General features: G+C 44.2%; 1 protein-coding gene and 1 non-coding gene across 9 annotated transcripts in view; both read right to left on the bottom strand.

The window, feature by feature from the left end:
• The window catches only part of ACTR3B (actin related protein 3B), a 100,354-nt gene that overhangs the window by 44,008 nt on the left and 41,064 nt on the right, over positions 1-15,282 (bottom strand). For all 8 annotated transcript variants that reach the window (XR_007149036.1, XM_047844620.1, XM_047844633.1 and 5 more), the window contains 2 exons: positions 11,026-11,150; positions 10,041-10,151 (listed from right to left, as the gene is read on the bottom strand). Coding sequence is in view for 7 of the 8 variants with exons in the window: in XM_047844620.1 (XP_047700576.1) it covers positions 10,041-10,151; positions 11,026-11,150 (236 nt within the window). In the remaining variant the exon portion in view is untranslated. The remainder of the gene's footprint in view (positions 1-10,040; positions 10,152-11,025; positions 11,151-15,282) is intronic.
• LOC125161356 (U6 spliceosomal RNA) lies at positions 6,678-6,780 on the bottom strand. Its single transcript, XR_007150571.1, has one exon. It is a non-coding gene; the product is annotated as a U6 spliceosomal RNA (small nuclear RNA).

Below are 15,282 nucleotides of genomic sequence, written 5' to 3'. Positions count from 1 at the left end.
ATCACCATTATCAAATTGGAAAATTAGAGAAAGATAAAAAGAATAAATAAACCTGCTCTTGGTCATTCAGCAATATGTTGTGAACATTTTTCCATGCCAATAAATATGGTCATACATCACATATTTAAAGCTGCAAAAAGAAAAAAAAAAGAATAAATAAAAATTCTCTGGGCCTTTCGGCAAAAAAAGAGCCCACAATACCCTTTGTTATAGACTGAACTGTGTCCCCAAAATTCGTATGTTGAAGCCCAACCCCCAAAGTCACCGCCTTTGGAGATGGGGCCTCCGGGAGGTAATTCAGGTGCAGTAGCATAGGACTGGGCCCTAATTCAACAGCACTAATGTCTCTGCAAGAAAAGGAACAGGCACCTGAGAGCTCTCCCTGTCTCTCCACATGTGACCATAGAGGAAAGGCCATGCGAGGACACGGTGAGAAGGGGCCACCTACAAGCCAGGAAGAGGGCCCTCACCAGAAACAAGCCTTACCCCACCGGGATCTTGGACCTCAAGCCTCCAGAACTGTGAGAACACAGAGGCCCGTGGTTGAAGACGCCCAGCCTGTGGTCTTTCGTTACAGCACTTGGTGCAGACCTCGCTACCTTTCCAGCGGGAAAAGTTCAGCCAGCCCCAGCTATCATTTAACACTGGGACACGCGGGGACACCTGGGCCTTACAGTCTTCCAGGCAGGAAGGTGTGGCCCAAGAATTCTACATCTGGTCACACTGCCAATCGAGCATGTTGCGAAAACAAAATTTCTTTAACATACAAGAACGCAGAGAAGCCCTTTGTGGATGAACTCTATTAGAAGATAACGTTCAGCCAAAGCCTTACAGTGAGCACTTAATCCTTTCACGAGGCAGCACCGAAGATTGCTCTTTTCTGGGATTTACAGAACAGAATGTAAATGTCATAAATTAAAACAGCAGAAATAACATCAAGCTGAAAGGTAAAAAGGAAAAGGAGAGAATACAAAGACAATGATATCCTCTTACCATGGACTCAAATACATTGCTTTAAACTGATCAGGCATTAGAGGCATTAGTACATACAACGTTATGAATGCTGACATCAGAACAAGTTCAGTAACAATCAATCAAAAGCAGAAGGCAGAAGAAAGGAAAAGGAAGTAAGAAAATGTGGAAATGTACCAACTTGCTCACTAATCACAGTAGGAAATAGTCAATCACCTCCAAACAAACACAGAGTAAATATATGCAATTAGTTGTATTAAATTACGTTTTAAGAAATACCAAATTAGAAAGAATACACACTCACTACAAAGCAAAGAGAAAACTAAGCCTGAGGTTTAAAAAATTAACACATAAATAAAACACATTAAAACCAGAAAGCATAACATAGTGCAAAATAGCTCACCGAAGAGCAAACGTGCCTGTCCTGTAGCAACATACTAGACCAGCATAGTCCAAAGGAGAGTTCTCAAGTCCCAGTGGTTGGGTTAAATCCCAGCCGTTGACTCTACTGTGGATGGAAAGTGATTTTCTCTCTCTGGGAAATGAGCACTAACCTCACAGAGGTGGAAAGATGGATGGAGTGGAAGTGCTTACAGTAGCAGCACCTGGCACGCGGAATGTGCTTGATGAGAGTGAATTATTACGGCTAAAATCTTCAGCAAACACAAGTGAGAAACTCACTTACTAAAAAAAAAAAAAAAAAAAAAAAAAAAATGTCTCTCAGCGAAAACCATGAAACAAAATAAAATTACATTGTGGAGAGACAAGAGACCCATCTAGAGCAAGATGCTCCAGACAGGTCAAATGTCAGCACTGTCTGTATCAGAAGAGGAGAAACCACCTAAACGCCATCGTGAAGGACACGATTAAGTGAACGACGCCATATCCATAAAGGAGAGCATCTGCCCCAATGACAAAGAATGACATCCACATGTGCTGCCATGAAACCATCACGACAAACTGTTACATGAAAAGGGAAAGGGGTCTCCAGAACCTCTACGTTCTGTTTTTTGTTTCAATATTTATTTTTGAGAGACAGAGAAAGACAGAGTGCAAGCAGGGGAGGGGCAGAGAGAAAAGTAGACACAGAATCCAAAGCAGGCTCCAAGCTCCGAGCCATCAGCACAGAGCCCGATGCTGCGCTCAAACTCACGAACCGTGAAATCATGACCTGAGCTGAAGTCAGATGCTTAACCGAATGAGCCACCCAGATGCCCCCACCATCTACGTTCTTAAATATTCCTCTGTGTCAGTAACTTCTTTTTTTTTTTTTTTTTTTAAATTTTTTTTTCAACATTTTTAATTTATTTTTGGGACAGAGAGAGACAGAGCATGAACGGGGGAGGGGCAGAGAGAGAGGGAGACACAGAATCGGAAGCAGGCTCCAGGCTCTGAGCCATCAGCCCAGAGCCTGACGCGGGGCTCGAACTCACAGACCGTGAGATCGTGACCTGGCTGAAGTCGGACGCTTAACCGACTGCGCCACCCAGGCGCCCCTGTGTCAGTAACTTCTAACGAAAACTTTGTAGCAAACAAAGAATTGTTCCAGGGGCAATGACCAGAGCTCTGACAACAATGTGAACACAGTTAACCCTGCTGAACTATGTGTTTAAAATAACAATTAGGAGGGTAAATTTCATATTACATTTTGATCACAACATTTTTATTTTCTTTAATAAAAAGAAAACAAGGTGGGTATTTTGATGCCACTTACACAAAAGTTTATGTATAATCCACATGTCTGCACACAATTACCTCTGGAAAGATACACCATTAACTGGTTAAGAACTGATAAAGGTGGTTTCCTCTCCCTCCCCCTTAGAAGGTCTGGGAACTGGAACAGAGGTGAGAAGGAAACACACTTAGCCCTGGAAGCCCTTCCGGCACCTTCTGAATCCTGGGCTGTCTGCGTATATTACCTCGTCAAACACACAAACAATCTAGCTATCAACCAGCTGCAAGCTTTGGTTTAAACTCTTGTGCAGCAACTGATGCAAAGCTCAAACACAGGGCCACGAGAAAGTTTTAATCACCGCAATCAGAATCAATATATTCCCTGGATGGGAGAGACAGAGAGCAATCTTAAAACACAGGAGAAAAATAATGAAGTCATACACAAAAGCAGATCATAAATAAGGGATCTAAAAGTTACTCAACAACATATTACATATTTTAAAGTCCCTACCTCAAAGGGTTGAGGTTAAATTTGGTAATACCTGCAAAGCACCCAGCCTGTAGTTAATGCTATAAATGTGGCTGATTACCGTTAAAGACTTCTTTTGGTTAAAGCACACAAACAAGGCCTGCAGATTCCAACAGGATTGGCCACAATCTCTCTCTCTCAGAGAACCTATCAATCCGATCAACCTGAAAAATGGGCCTAATAACCACCCACCTCAAGGTTGTTGGAGGAATTAAAGAAATATAGGTAAACACTCGGGGAGGGTGGGGGGAGCCTGGGCACAGAGCAAGTTATTATCAATACATGCACTGCAAAGCAGCAGAAATCACATACGTTAACTAAAGGGAGCTATAGTTCTCTCTCACCTTGAATGGGAACCCACATACTTGAATAATAACTTAAATTTATAAAAATAAATAATAATAAAGTATTTACGCTGCATAGAAGTGGGTCAGCATCAAGAGAGAAAGGTGTAGAGGGTCTGGAAAGTACGAGCATAGTCGGGCAGTGTTTGGTCCAGAGCAAACACCAAGCCTATAGGAAGACATCACCAACAGGAATTACGATAACCCTGGGGCGCCTGGGTGGCTCAGTCGGTGAAGTGTCCAACTTCGGCTCAGGTCACGATCTCATGGTTCTCTTGAGTTCAAGCCCTCCGTCGGGCTCACTGCTGTCGGCACAGAGCCCACTTCAGATCTTCTGTCCCCCTCTGTCATCTGCCCCTTCCCAGCTTGTGCTCTCTCTCTCTCTCAAAAATAAATAAATCTTACAGAAAAAAAAATTACAGTAACCCTGGCTCCCTGGACTTTTCTGGAGTTTAAGTTCAGTGTCAAATATGTTCCAAATAAACCCCAAATGGATGAAGATTAAGTATAAACATCAAATGGAAAGAGAGTCACTACATAAAAATTTCGAGCTATAGATGTTCAAAAAACATAGGCAAAAAAAAAAAAAAACCAACAGAAAAAAAAACATGTGCTGCCGACAAAAGTCTCCTCCCAATTACGTGAAAGAGATCACTATATAGACAGAATGCAGTATGTGTATAAAACACGGTCTCCTCAGCCCCAAGAAGGAAGGACACTCTGGCAGCTGCCACACCATGCTGAGTGAAGGAAGCCGGTCACAAAAGGACAAATACTGGGTGATTCCACGTGTACGAGGTCCCGGGAAGGGTCAGATTCACACACACAGAAAGTGGCAGAGGGGGGTGCCAGGGGAGGGGCTGGGGGTTAAGTGTTTAACAGGGACAGAGCTTCAGTTCTGGAGACGATGGGGTTCACGGCTGCACAACAAGGTGAATGTACTTAATGCCACCAAACTATACATTCAAAAATGGTTACAATGATAAATTCTATCAGAAAAAAATTCTAATTCAGAAAAAAGTTCATAGAAATCCCAGCAATAGGGGGACAAAACAGAGGAGACTCATAAATATGGAGAACAAACAGAGGGTTACTGGAGGGGGTGTGGGAGGGGAGATGGGCTAAATGGGGGAGGGGCATTAAGGAATCTACTCCTGAAATCATTGTTGCACTACATGCTAACTAATTTGGATGTGAAATTTAAAAAATTAAAAATAAAAAAACCACAAGATTCTTCAGTGGCTTCTCAAGACCACCTGATAAGTTCAATAAAGGAGTCTCTTTGGACAAAAAAGAAAAAGAAGGAAGGAAGGAAGGAAGGAAGGAAGGAAGGAAGAAAGAAATCCCAGCAAAAATACAAGCAATAAAACACTGATATCCACAAAAGCATGGGACATGAACAGGAAATTCACAACAGGAAAGAAAACTAAGACACGCGTGAAAAAAATGTTTAAGGTCAAAGTTGTCAAGAAACGCAAATAAAACAAGGTGATTTTTTTTATTCCATCAACCAATCAAAAAAGGCCTCAACGAATGCTGACGGGAGTCCACATGGTGGTGTCTGTACAACTACGGACAGAGCACGAACAAGGGGCTAAAGGCTCAGAAGGCGAGTCATACTTCTGCACCCCAAAATCAAACGCTGCTAGTTCTTTTTATAGGGTTTACTTATTTTGAGGGGGGAGACGCAGAGAGAGGGAGAGAGAATCCAAAGCAGGGTCCACGCTGCCAGCGCAGTCGGATGCAGGGCTTGAACTCATGAACTGTGAGATCACGACCTGAGCCAAAGTCAAGAGTGGGACACTCAACCAACTGAGCCACCCAGGTGCCCCTGGTAGTTCTTTTTATAGAAAAAAATGCTCTAAATAGAGGGCGAAACCGTATGAGCAAAGACTGTATTGTTTCTTATAAAATCAAGAAACTGGAAACACAGTCAACGTCTAAAAAGAGCCGAACTGCTAAGCAGACAGGAAGTACCCACTGGATAGAGGACCACACGGCCACTGAAACAAGTGATGGCAGCTGTGCGAGAAAATGAGGTGGGGCGGGGCACGCAACAGTGAGTGCAAACCATCTAGAAACAGGAATGGAAAGGGCAGATGACACTATGCCCAATGTGAATAATTAAGTTGCTACGACCGGACTGTGGAGAGTCCCAGAGATGTCCTCCCAATGTTCTGCCATACTTGCAGTTCTGGAATGGAAAAACATCGCCACCAGAGGCCTGAAGCCCGGGCTCACGGCCTGTAGGGGAAGCGCCACAGGAACTGCTATCACAGCCTCCTGACTTGACGCATCCGCAGACACACAGCACAGGAGGGGGAACAGCACACCGTGACAGGGCTCTGCCCTGCCTGCTGGCTCCCCGGGGGCTGACACGCTCCGCACAGGCAGAACCCGGCCACAGTTCTGAAATCGGCTCAGTTCTTGTTCTGCCACTGTCCTCATGCCTGCGGTCACGTCATACCCAGCATCCATTCTGCCTTCTGCCACGCTGACAGAGCACTGATCAGTCACCGGAGGTGGCAACAGGCCAGAGGAAAAGCATTTCCCAGACTTCACCTTGTGGACAGGGCTCACCAAGTGGGTACATTCCGGCCAATCAGAAACAAAAGCTGGTGAGCATGGCTTCTGGAAAAGCTCTGTACAAGGTTAGGACTTAAGGAGTAGTCTCCCTCTTGCCCTTATCCCCTCCTCTCCTGGAACACAGACATGATGACTGGAGCGGCAGTAGCCAACTTGTGATCCTGAGGTATCCTTAGAATGGAAGTCATATGCTAAACATAGTGGAGCCCAGAGGTCCCTAATGACACTAGAGAACCACCACACCAGCATTGCCCCCCCCCCCCCCCGGCTACTTCTATTAAAGAAAGATAAAACCCCTAATTTGTTTAAATGACTGTTTTTTACACTTTTATTATTCACTGCCAAACAATTCACCATCTGTGAAGAATTTACACCAAAATCTATGTATTTCCATTTAAGGGAACGTTTATGGTATAATTAGGCTCTCCTGGCTCTTGAATCTGGTTCAGCATTAAGGGCAATATCCTCAAGGATTCGGAGAAAGGTAACATAAATCCGTCCTCCTCCGTCTTTCATTTCTTCTGTGCTTCCTAGCCATAGTTATTCCTTTGGGAGAGCAATTTATCTTTTTTTCCAACAAGGAACACTTCACGAGTCTGCGTGTCACCCTCACGCAGGGGCCGTGCTGATCTTCTCCGTATCGCTCCGATGTTAGTGTGTGCGCGACGAACACAGATCAACTGAAATAAAACCTTCCCGAACCAGTACGTATGACAATATCTAAAATGGCAGTATTGAGTTTTTCTTACTTTTTTTAAATACTGAAGCATATGACTGAAACAGCACATAAATGCAAGGAACGTAAACATGCTTATTCATAACAATGGTAAAATATCATCTGCTATGGATTCAGAGATGAATAATTAATCAGTACCACAAAAATCAATCCCTATTTCTGGAAAAAGACAGCAAAATGAACACACGTACCTACATCGCTGCACTCCCACATGCCTCTGTACCTGCAGTAGAGAAACCTCAAAAACACAAATCCTCAAGGCAGGGAGAGCGGGACAGCAGATGACAAGATACCGGAAGCTGGAAAGCGCACGGCCAGTGGTAACTATAGCTCGGCGAACCCAAGGAAGCCAACCTGTGCACTGGCCGCCAGCCACCGTACTGGGCAGAGCGGGTCCGAGTCATTCTCAAGAACAGGAAGGAAACTACGGTAGCGAGACAGGACATACTGCGCGTGACGACTAATTCTCAGGGATGCCCAGAGAGCTGGCTGAGCATTATTTCTGGGCGTGTCGCGAGGCTGTTCCTGCAGGAGATTAGCATCCGGTAGACTGAGTAAAGAGATCTGCCCTCACCAACGTGCACATGCGTGGGAAAGGCGGAGGACGGGCGGCATATCCTCCTCTCTTCCCTGCCCCGCCCCACTCGAGCCGGGGTGTCCGTCATCCCTGCTCCTGGACACCGCAGCTCTCCGCTCTCAGGCCTTTGTGAGCAGCACGTGCTGCTTGCTTGTTCTGGCTTGATTCGTGTTCAAAATGTGTGCACATCTCTCCCGAAGTTATAACTCCACTTCCACTCAAGGGCACTGCAACCCTCTAAAACACATGACTCTATTTTGAACCCCGGGCAACTCGGTACTGAACAGAGGACAATTCTCATTTACTGTCTCCTCGGTCCACATGACCAATACGACTTGAGTCTCTGAAACTTCTTGAAAAACAGGAGACGTCACGAGCTCATCCTCACTCTGTATGTTCAGATGTCTGCTCGCAGCAGAAAGAAAGAACAATTCTGTGAGCTACCAAGGGACCTATAATTTAGACCTCTGAGACTAACACCAAGAAGCTCGCATGTGATGTAGCAGTTGAGCAAATGTCTTCAATTAACTTCTATCACTTGGCCGTAAATCTCTACACTTGCTTTCCTCCGCTTTAACTATTCCATTAACTGATGATTAAGGGTATAAACCTGAAGGAAACTTACCATTCTCATCACTTTCTCAGTCACCGCCTGCAATGAAGTGACTTACAGAATTCAAAGCACAATGTACATAATATAATATTTTCCTATCTTTAATAAACTTGATTTTCTTTAACATCCATTATAGATACTCGTTTTTGGCAAATGGACTTCAGCTTTTCCATGGTCAAAGCAAACACCTCCGATTCCTTCCTGGCAAGTGCCTTTACCTCACTAGCCTCTAAACATGCCAAAAAAAAATGATTTTAGGGAAAACTTCCTGCAGGCTGCGTCCTGGTGGTAGCGTTTGCGCCACAGGCCTGCTCTGTGTGGAGTGAAAGGGAGGAATCCTGGCGCAGAGAGCTGAGGCAGACAGAAGGAAGCAGCTGGGCACGGTGCCTGGTCCTACAACCCCATCCAACAGGTAGTTATGTGATGTGCTAGAGAAGGAAACACGCCAAATGTGACAGGTGGGAGCCTGTGATTTGTTTTGGCTATAAAGACAAAGCCACTCAGACACACTGTCAGTTTCCTGGCTTCATTTATTTTACATAAACCACTGTAGGTACACAGGATAGAAAATACACAGTGGCCTGTAAAACACATTACCCATACTTGGCAATTCCCAGTTGCAAAGATACAGCCAGAAAAACGATCAGAGCACTTTCAAGGACTTGCCTTAATAGATATCAAATATATAGATTCCACAAACTACCACAATAGCCTTGCAGTTAACATATTTTAAGTCAGATAATTCTAAAGCACACTCCATATTTAACATTAGAAAGAATTATATAATTGGATCTGGGACCATTTGACAATATCCTTGCATGGAGAAAATCCAAAGCTAAATTATGTACGTTTTAATATGCAGCTTATGTTACATGCAATTGCTCTCTATAAAGCAAGCGTTTTGAACATGTAATTAATTTTAACTTAAAAAGAACATTTCATGGAAGGAAATACATAATGTTGAGTAGAACAACTAGAAAAGATTCCATAACCAAGAGACATTTCTCCTCATTTCTCTGTAATGTTTTATTCTATTTGAACAAGATCAATTAAGTACCATAATCAGGACCCATAACTAAGCTCAGTCTTATTTTATAATAAGACTTAAAGCCGGGCAAAATAGTAGCTTCACTGGTTTCCTCTGCTACAAAGCAAAAATCCTAGCCCTCCAGCTCCATCAGGAGGGCATCGCTACCCACACACGGTCCCCCCGCCCCAATCTTCCTCGCTGACGGAGTCTGTATAGGTACTCACCCTCCTGGGGCCAGGCCATCAGACACCGTCCCCTCCCCAGCCCCCAGGAAGAAATCGGATTAGTCTAAACCCATCAATGTAATTTCATTCCCCCTGCTAGTGACCAGGCCAGGCAGAGACAGATGGGACACACAGGCTGGGAACATTCCCGGGAAAGGGACTCTCCATTCTTACAAAGCGTTTCTACCTCTAAGAGCATCTAAAGCATGAGGTGGTGCCATCCTGGGGCCTATGGGGAACCAAGGCCGCTCTAGTGCCCTCGAGTGGTGAGCCCTGCAACCGCCCAGCTCTGGCCTTGCTGTTCTGACGGCTGATGATCCCCTGTTGACTTCAGACATTTTTGATGAGCCTTCTGTTATGTGCCAAAAAAGCACCAGATTCATACAAATGGCTTTAGCAGGAATTTAAAACTCTCCAGGGAAGAATATCTTGAGTTTACAATCTAAGTAATCTGGGGGCGCCTGGGTGGCTCAGTCGGTCGAGCGTCCGACTTCGGCTCAGGTCATGATCTCACGGTTCGTGGGTTCAAGACCCGCGTCGGGCTCTGTGCTGACAGCTCGGAGCCCGGAGCCTGCTTCGGATTCTGTGTCTCCCTCTCTCTCTGCCCCTCTCCCACTCACACTCTGTCTCTCTTTCTCTCAAAAATAAACAAACATTTAGAAAAAAAATTTTTTTAATCTAAGTAATCTGGAAAAAGAAAAATCTAAGTAATTCGGGATTTTGAGGATATATTCCTCTCAGGTCTAGTTACTCACCATTAAAAAGTAATGATCCTCAGGTTCAGCTCGAAGGTATTTAAAAATCACTTGTTCCATGAACCTTTCCATTAGATCCCAGTCTTCAATTATTCCATGTCTTATTGGCCACTACAGCAAGAGAAACCAAAATACGTCAGACTTCAGGTCACAACAGTAAGAGTAAGAGTCCAACAACGCCAGCCCAGGACGGACTGGGTTAGAGGGGAGGGCTGCCAGCACAGGGACGGACCTCACTCACCAAAGGAAACAGGCACATGGGCAGAAAGATTAAGCCTTGCTCCTGTTTCCACTCTGCAGCCCTTACTCCCAGGTACAAGAAAGTGCGTTAACAATGCGTAACAGATGGAGCACCTGAGGGGGCTCAGTCGGTTGAGAGCCCGACTTCGGCTCAGGTCATGATCTCACGGTTCGTGGGTTCAAGCCCCACATTGGGCTCTGTGCTGACAGCTCAGAGCCTGGAGCCTGCTTCAGATTCTGTGTCTCCCTTGCTCTCTGCCCCTCCCCCACTTGTGCTCTCTCTCTCTCTCTCTCTCTCTCTCTCTCAAAAATAAATAAAATGTAAACAAAAATTTTAAATACCCCCTTCAAAAACAACAAAACTGGGGCACCTGGGTGTCTCAGTCAGTTAAGTGTCTGACTCTTGGTTTCTGATCAGGTCACGATCTCACATTTTGTGAGTTCAAGCCCCACACCAGGCTCCGTCAGCACACAGCCTGCTTGGAATTCTCTCTCTCCCTCACTCTCTGTCCCTCCCCCACACTTGCGCGCATGCGTGTGCACACACATGAGTACTCTCTCAAAAATAAACTTTAAAACAAATTTTTTTAAATAAAGTTAAGAAAGAAACTTTTTAAACATAAAAAAAAATGCATCCCTTAACTCCTAAGTACAGTTTCTAGACCATCTGCCATTCTGCACTATCCCTTCTACTGTTCTGTTCTTGGCTCCACACTAAAGCAGCAAATCCCTAAGGGGAGCTCACCTTTGTGGCATATGTGGGCTTATCTATGGCCTCGTCCCCTATGAAAAAGTCCAGGTCATCGACTCCTCTCAACACCCTCCTCTGGGCTTGGTCAACTACCTTTGCCGACTCCCTGATGGCAATACCTTAAAAAAAAAAAAAAAAAAAAAGCACAAAGATTTCCATCACTATTCATATTTATTTGAATGATCAAGAAAGGATCATATGATCCCCATGTATGTACATTTCAATGTTAGGGTTTTATATGGGGTGGGGTGTTCATAGAAAAGACACTATCAACGAGTACGTAAAATACAGAAACACCTTTTATGTTGCAGTATTATTTTCAGAATAGTACAAAGGAACTTAGCTGATCTGCTTTTAATGCTGACAGAAGCTATATCACTGTATTTCTCAATTTCATCTGGAAAAATCCCACGAGACAATAAATGAAACGCCCTTGGGGTGTGTATCAATAGGTTCCAAATTTTAAAATACAATATAGGAGACAAATTAAAAATATAATACAAAAAAGAAGAGTAAACTGAAAAATAACACCTATACACTCTCCAGTCCTTTTTTAAATAAAACTCTGCATCAAATAGATTTAAAATATATTCTTTTAATCTTGTTATAGGAAAAAAAACTGACTTCACTCAAAGAAACAACTAGGAGGCTGATGGCTAATATCCATCACAAAAAAGAAAAGTACAATAATCAAACAACTGTATTATGTAAAAATGCCAATGGCTTTCTGATACATCATTTTAATAAGGGGTCAACCGTGACGTTTGAGAATATACTTAGTAAAAATCACATCTTCACTACAGAATTTAGTGAAGAATCACAAACTTCACTACAGAATTTAATATTTAATGAAATGTGGAAGCTTCACAAAGATAAAATTTTCCATTTACACTCCTAACCCTTGGTCATACTCTGAGCTCCCATAAACTCACCTTCATCAAATTTATCCCAAAACAAATCAGCAGACACATGAACGTATTTTTTAGAGCACATCATCTGAAACCCCCAAATCATTACGAATGAAGGGTCGCAACAGTCACACGAGTGAATGTGAACCCTGTTTGTGAGAAAGGTGTCTTGCAGCGACAGGGGCAAGAGGTAAAAAGGAGCCCGGAGTAGAAGTCACTCTGTCCACCTCTTCTCACTCCATCCAGCTCACTGCCACACTTAGACTCAAAGCCTTCCAGTTACAAAAGGTGGCACAAATCTAGGGGATGGGATTTCTGTAGGACTCAAGTAGCAGGTATGGTGTGGAAATGCTGGAGACAAAGCCCAGCAAGCAGTCAGAGGTGGTGAGCATGTCCAGAGCCCTGAAGCTGGTCACGGCAGAAAAGTCTGCTGGGCCCTAAACAACTGAAGCAATCTACAGAAACAAATAAAACCACCTCTGAAAACTGAGCAGGCCACTCAATGGCACACTGACAAGCATCACACAGGATCATCTGACGCACACGTCATGCACGCAGAGGGCCCCTGGCAGCACGGCTCGCAGCAGACCGCAAGGTCCTCGCACAGGGTGCCAGTGTGAGTGACAGATTCTATCCTCTGGGCAAGATCAAACTTAATTATGCATGAATTTATAATTAAACTGCCAAGTCAAAATAAAAGATTGTGAAGACACAGGGCAAAAAAATTCTGCAATTCATTCCATCATTCAACTTTGCCAAGAATTTGGGGGCAACATATTAACCAGAAGAAAAATCATCACCCTGGGGTGCCTGGGTGGCTTGGTCAGTTAAGCATCCAACTTTGGCTCAGGTCATGATTTCATGGTTTGTGTGCTCGAGTCCCTGCATCAGGCTCTGCACTGTTAGTACAGAGCTTGGGTGGAATCTCTGTCTCTGTCTCTCTGCTCCCCCCCACTCACTTGCATGCATGCACTCTCTCAAAACAAATAAACTTAATTCAAAAAAAAAAAAGAAAGAAAGAAAAGAAAAATCGCCACCTTGAAGAAAAAATACTAAACTTAGTGAGGTGACACTACCACACTCAGAAATACAAATGAAAACCAAGTTAATCCTATCCCTCCCAAAAAGGTAATCAAAGTACTCTGGCCCCAAATCATGGTAGATGTATGTTTTAGTGGCCATGAGAAATAAGAAAAACACAAAACAAAAAACAAAACAAAAACAAAGTATACTTCTTTTAACTATTACTACCTATTATACATGAAGCAACTGAATCCACAAAACAGAGTAAAGGCACATAGAGCTTATCTTCAAACTCTTTTGCGTAAGCCTACGAAAAGCAAGATGTGGTCCACACGGTCCTTATGAAGATGATGGAGAAATGCGCCTAAGAGAGCAGCTATCAAAGACCATCTATGAGCTTTCACAGACTACAGGACTCCTCACAGAGAAAGGGTCCGTGCCACCTTAAGCAGCGATCTCCAACCCACCGCCACATACAGTAACAGGTGTCAACACAGGTGACACTGAGATGGGAAGGACAATGCATAGAACAGATAATGGAGTCAGCGGCGAAACATTCCAACTGGTTCCACACAGGTGGCATCTCCACACGATGGAATATCAGGAGGCCACGAAAAAGAAGCCAGCAGGTGTTCATATACCAATCTAGAAGGATGACTAAGGTGTAGCGCCTTGACAAAAACACAAGGTGCGGAGCAGTGTACGTGAGATGCCACCACTGTGTGAAAACAGATGCCTGTGTGTATCTGCTGGGATTTACAGAGCATCTCAGGAAGGAAACACAAGGAACCAGGGAGAGGGGAAGTGGGTGGGAAAGAGTTAATTTTCACTGCGTCCTATTATACCATTTAACTTCTATGGCAGACGAATATATTTTCTACTCAGAGTTAATTAAATTTGGGCTTCCGCTTCTGCAAGGACAGAGTTAACCTAGTTTTCCTGCTGCTCTAAGTACAGCCAGAACCCGGGGACTTTCTAGAAGAAAGAAACACAGAGGCCAGAAGGTAAAGAGCGGACAGACTGGCTGGGGACCACAGGACTCTGGGAACAACACAGCCGTGAGTCTCCTGGGTCTTCTTTTTGTCTCCTGTGGCCCATACTGGCTACCCTAGAAACACCGATGAGCTCAAAACAAAAAGGGTATACCCCCAAAAGTCTGCTACCTGCAACCAAAGAAGATAAAAGGGGCAGTCTAAACAATACCTGCTTAACTCCAGTCAAACACCTCAGGAAAACCACCCCTCCTCCTCAGTGTGAAAGCTGAACGTCCACCCCACCCAGCGGGATCAATCTGTCCCCTCTGCTCTCACACTGGGCTTTCGTCACAGGAGGCCGAGTGGCAAGTCAGGACTGCCACCACCACCAGCAGTAACAAGGCACCCCTGTCCCTCCCGGCCAGAAGGCTACTTGCTTAGGCCTAATGCGGAGGCTGAACTCCCACCCACAATGAGCAGTAACATGGAGCCTTCCCCCACCCAGTGTCAACAAAGGCCAAGAGGAGACCTTGAACTTCAACCCCAAACTGGCATTAACAAGGGGCATCCCCCTTTCCTTACTGGAGCTGTATCAGAAATAACCTGCTGAAACATCAGATTTAAACAAGATCCAGAATCTCAGACTATCTAAAATGTCCAGGTTTAGGGGCGCCTGGGTGACTCAGTTGGTTAAGCTTCCGACTTCAGCTCAGGTCATGATCTCACGGTTCATATGGTTCATGAGTTCGAGCCCCACGTCGGGCTCTGTGCTGACAGCTCAAAGCATGGAGACTGCTTCGGATTCTGTGTCTCCTTCTAATCTCTCTGCCCCTCCCCCCACCAAAAAAATAAACATTTTTTAAAAAATTTTTTAAATGTCCAGGTTTCAATAAAAACAATCCCTCACCACAGCAAGAACCAGAAATATCTCAACCGAAATGAGAAAAGACAATCAACAGATGCCCACCCCAAGACGACACAGATAACGGAATTATTAAGCAAGATTTTAGGAGCAATCATATGATGCGTCAATCTACAAACACACTTGAAACAATGGAAAATACAAGAAAGTCTCAGCAAAGAAGCACAAAGTGAAAGCAAGGATAGAAGACAGAGACAAAACTGCATGGAAATTTTGGAACTAAAAATATACAATACCTGAAATAAAAATCTCGGTGGATTAGTTCAACAGCAGGAAAGGACAGAGAAAAGAATCACTGATCTTGAAGATATAACAATAGAAGTTACCCAGCCTGAACAACAAAGAAAACAGATTGAAAAGCAAATGAACTGGGCCTCAGGGACATGTAGGATATATAATAAAAGCGCTAACATTCATGCATTCC

Source organism: Prionailurus viverrinus, chromosome A2 (genome assembly GCF_022837055.1).
Source record: "Prionailurus viverrinus isolate Anna chromosome A2, UM_Priviv_1.0, whole genome shotgun sequence".
NCBI lineage: Eukaryota > Metazoa > Chordata > Mammalia > Carnivora > Felidae > Prionailurus > Prionailurus viverrinus.
Note: the sequence above shows the minus strand (reverse complement) of the source record. Positions and strands in the feature narration are given on the sequence as shown.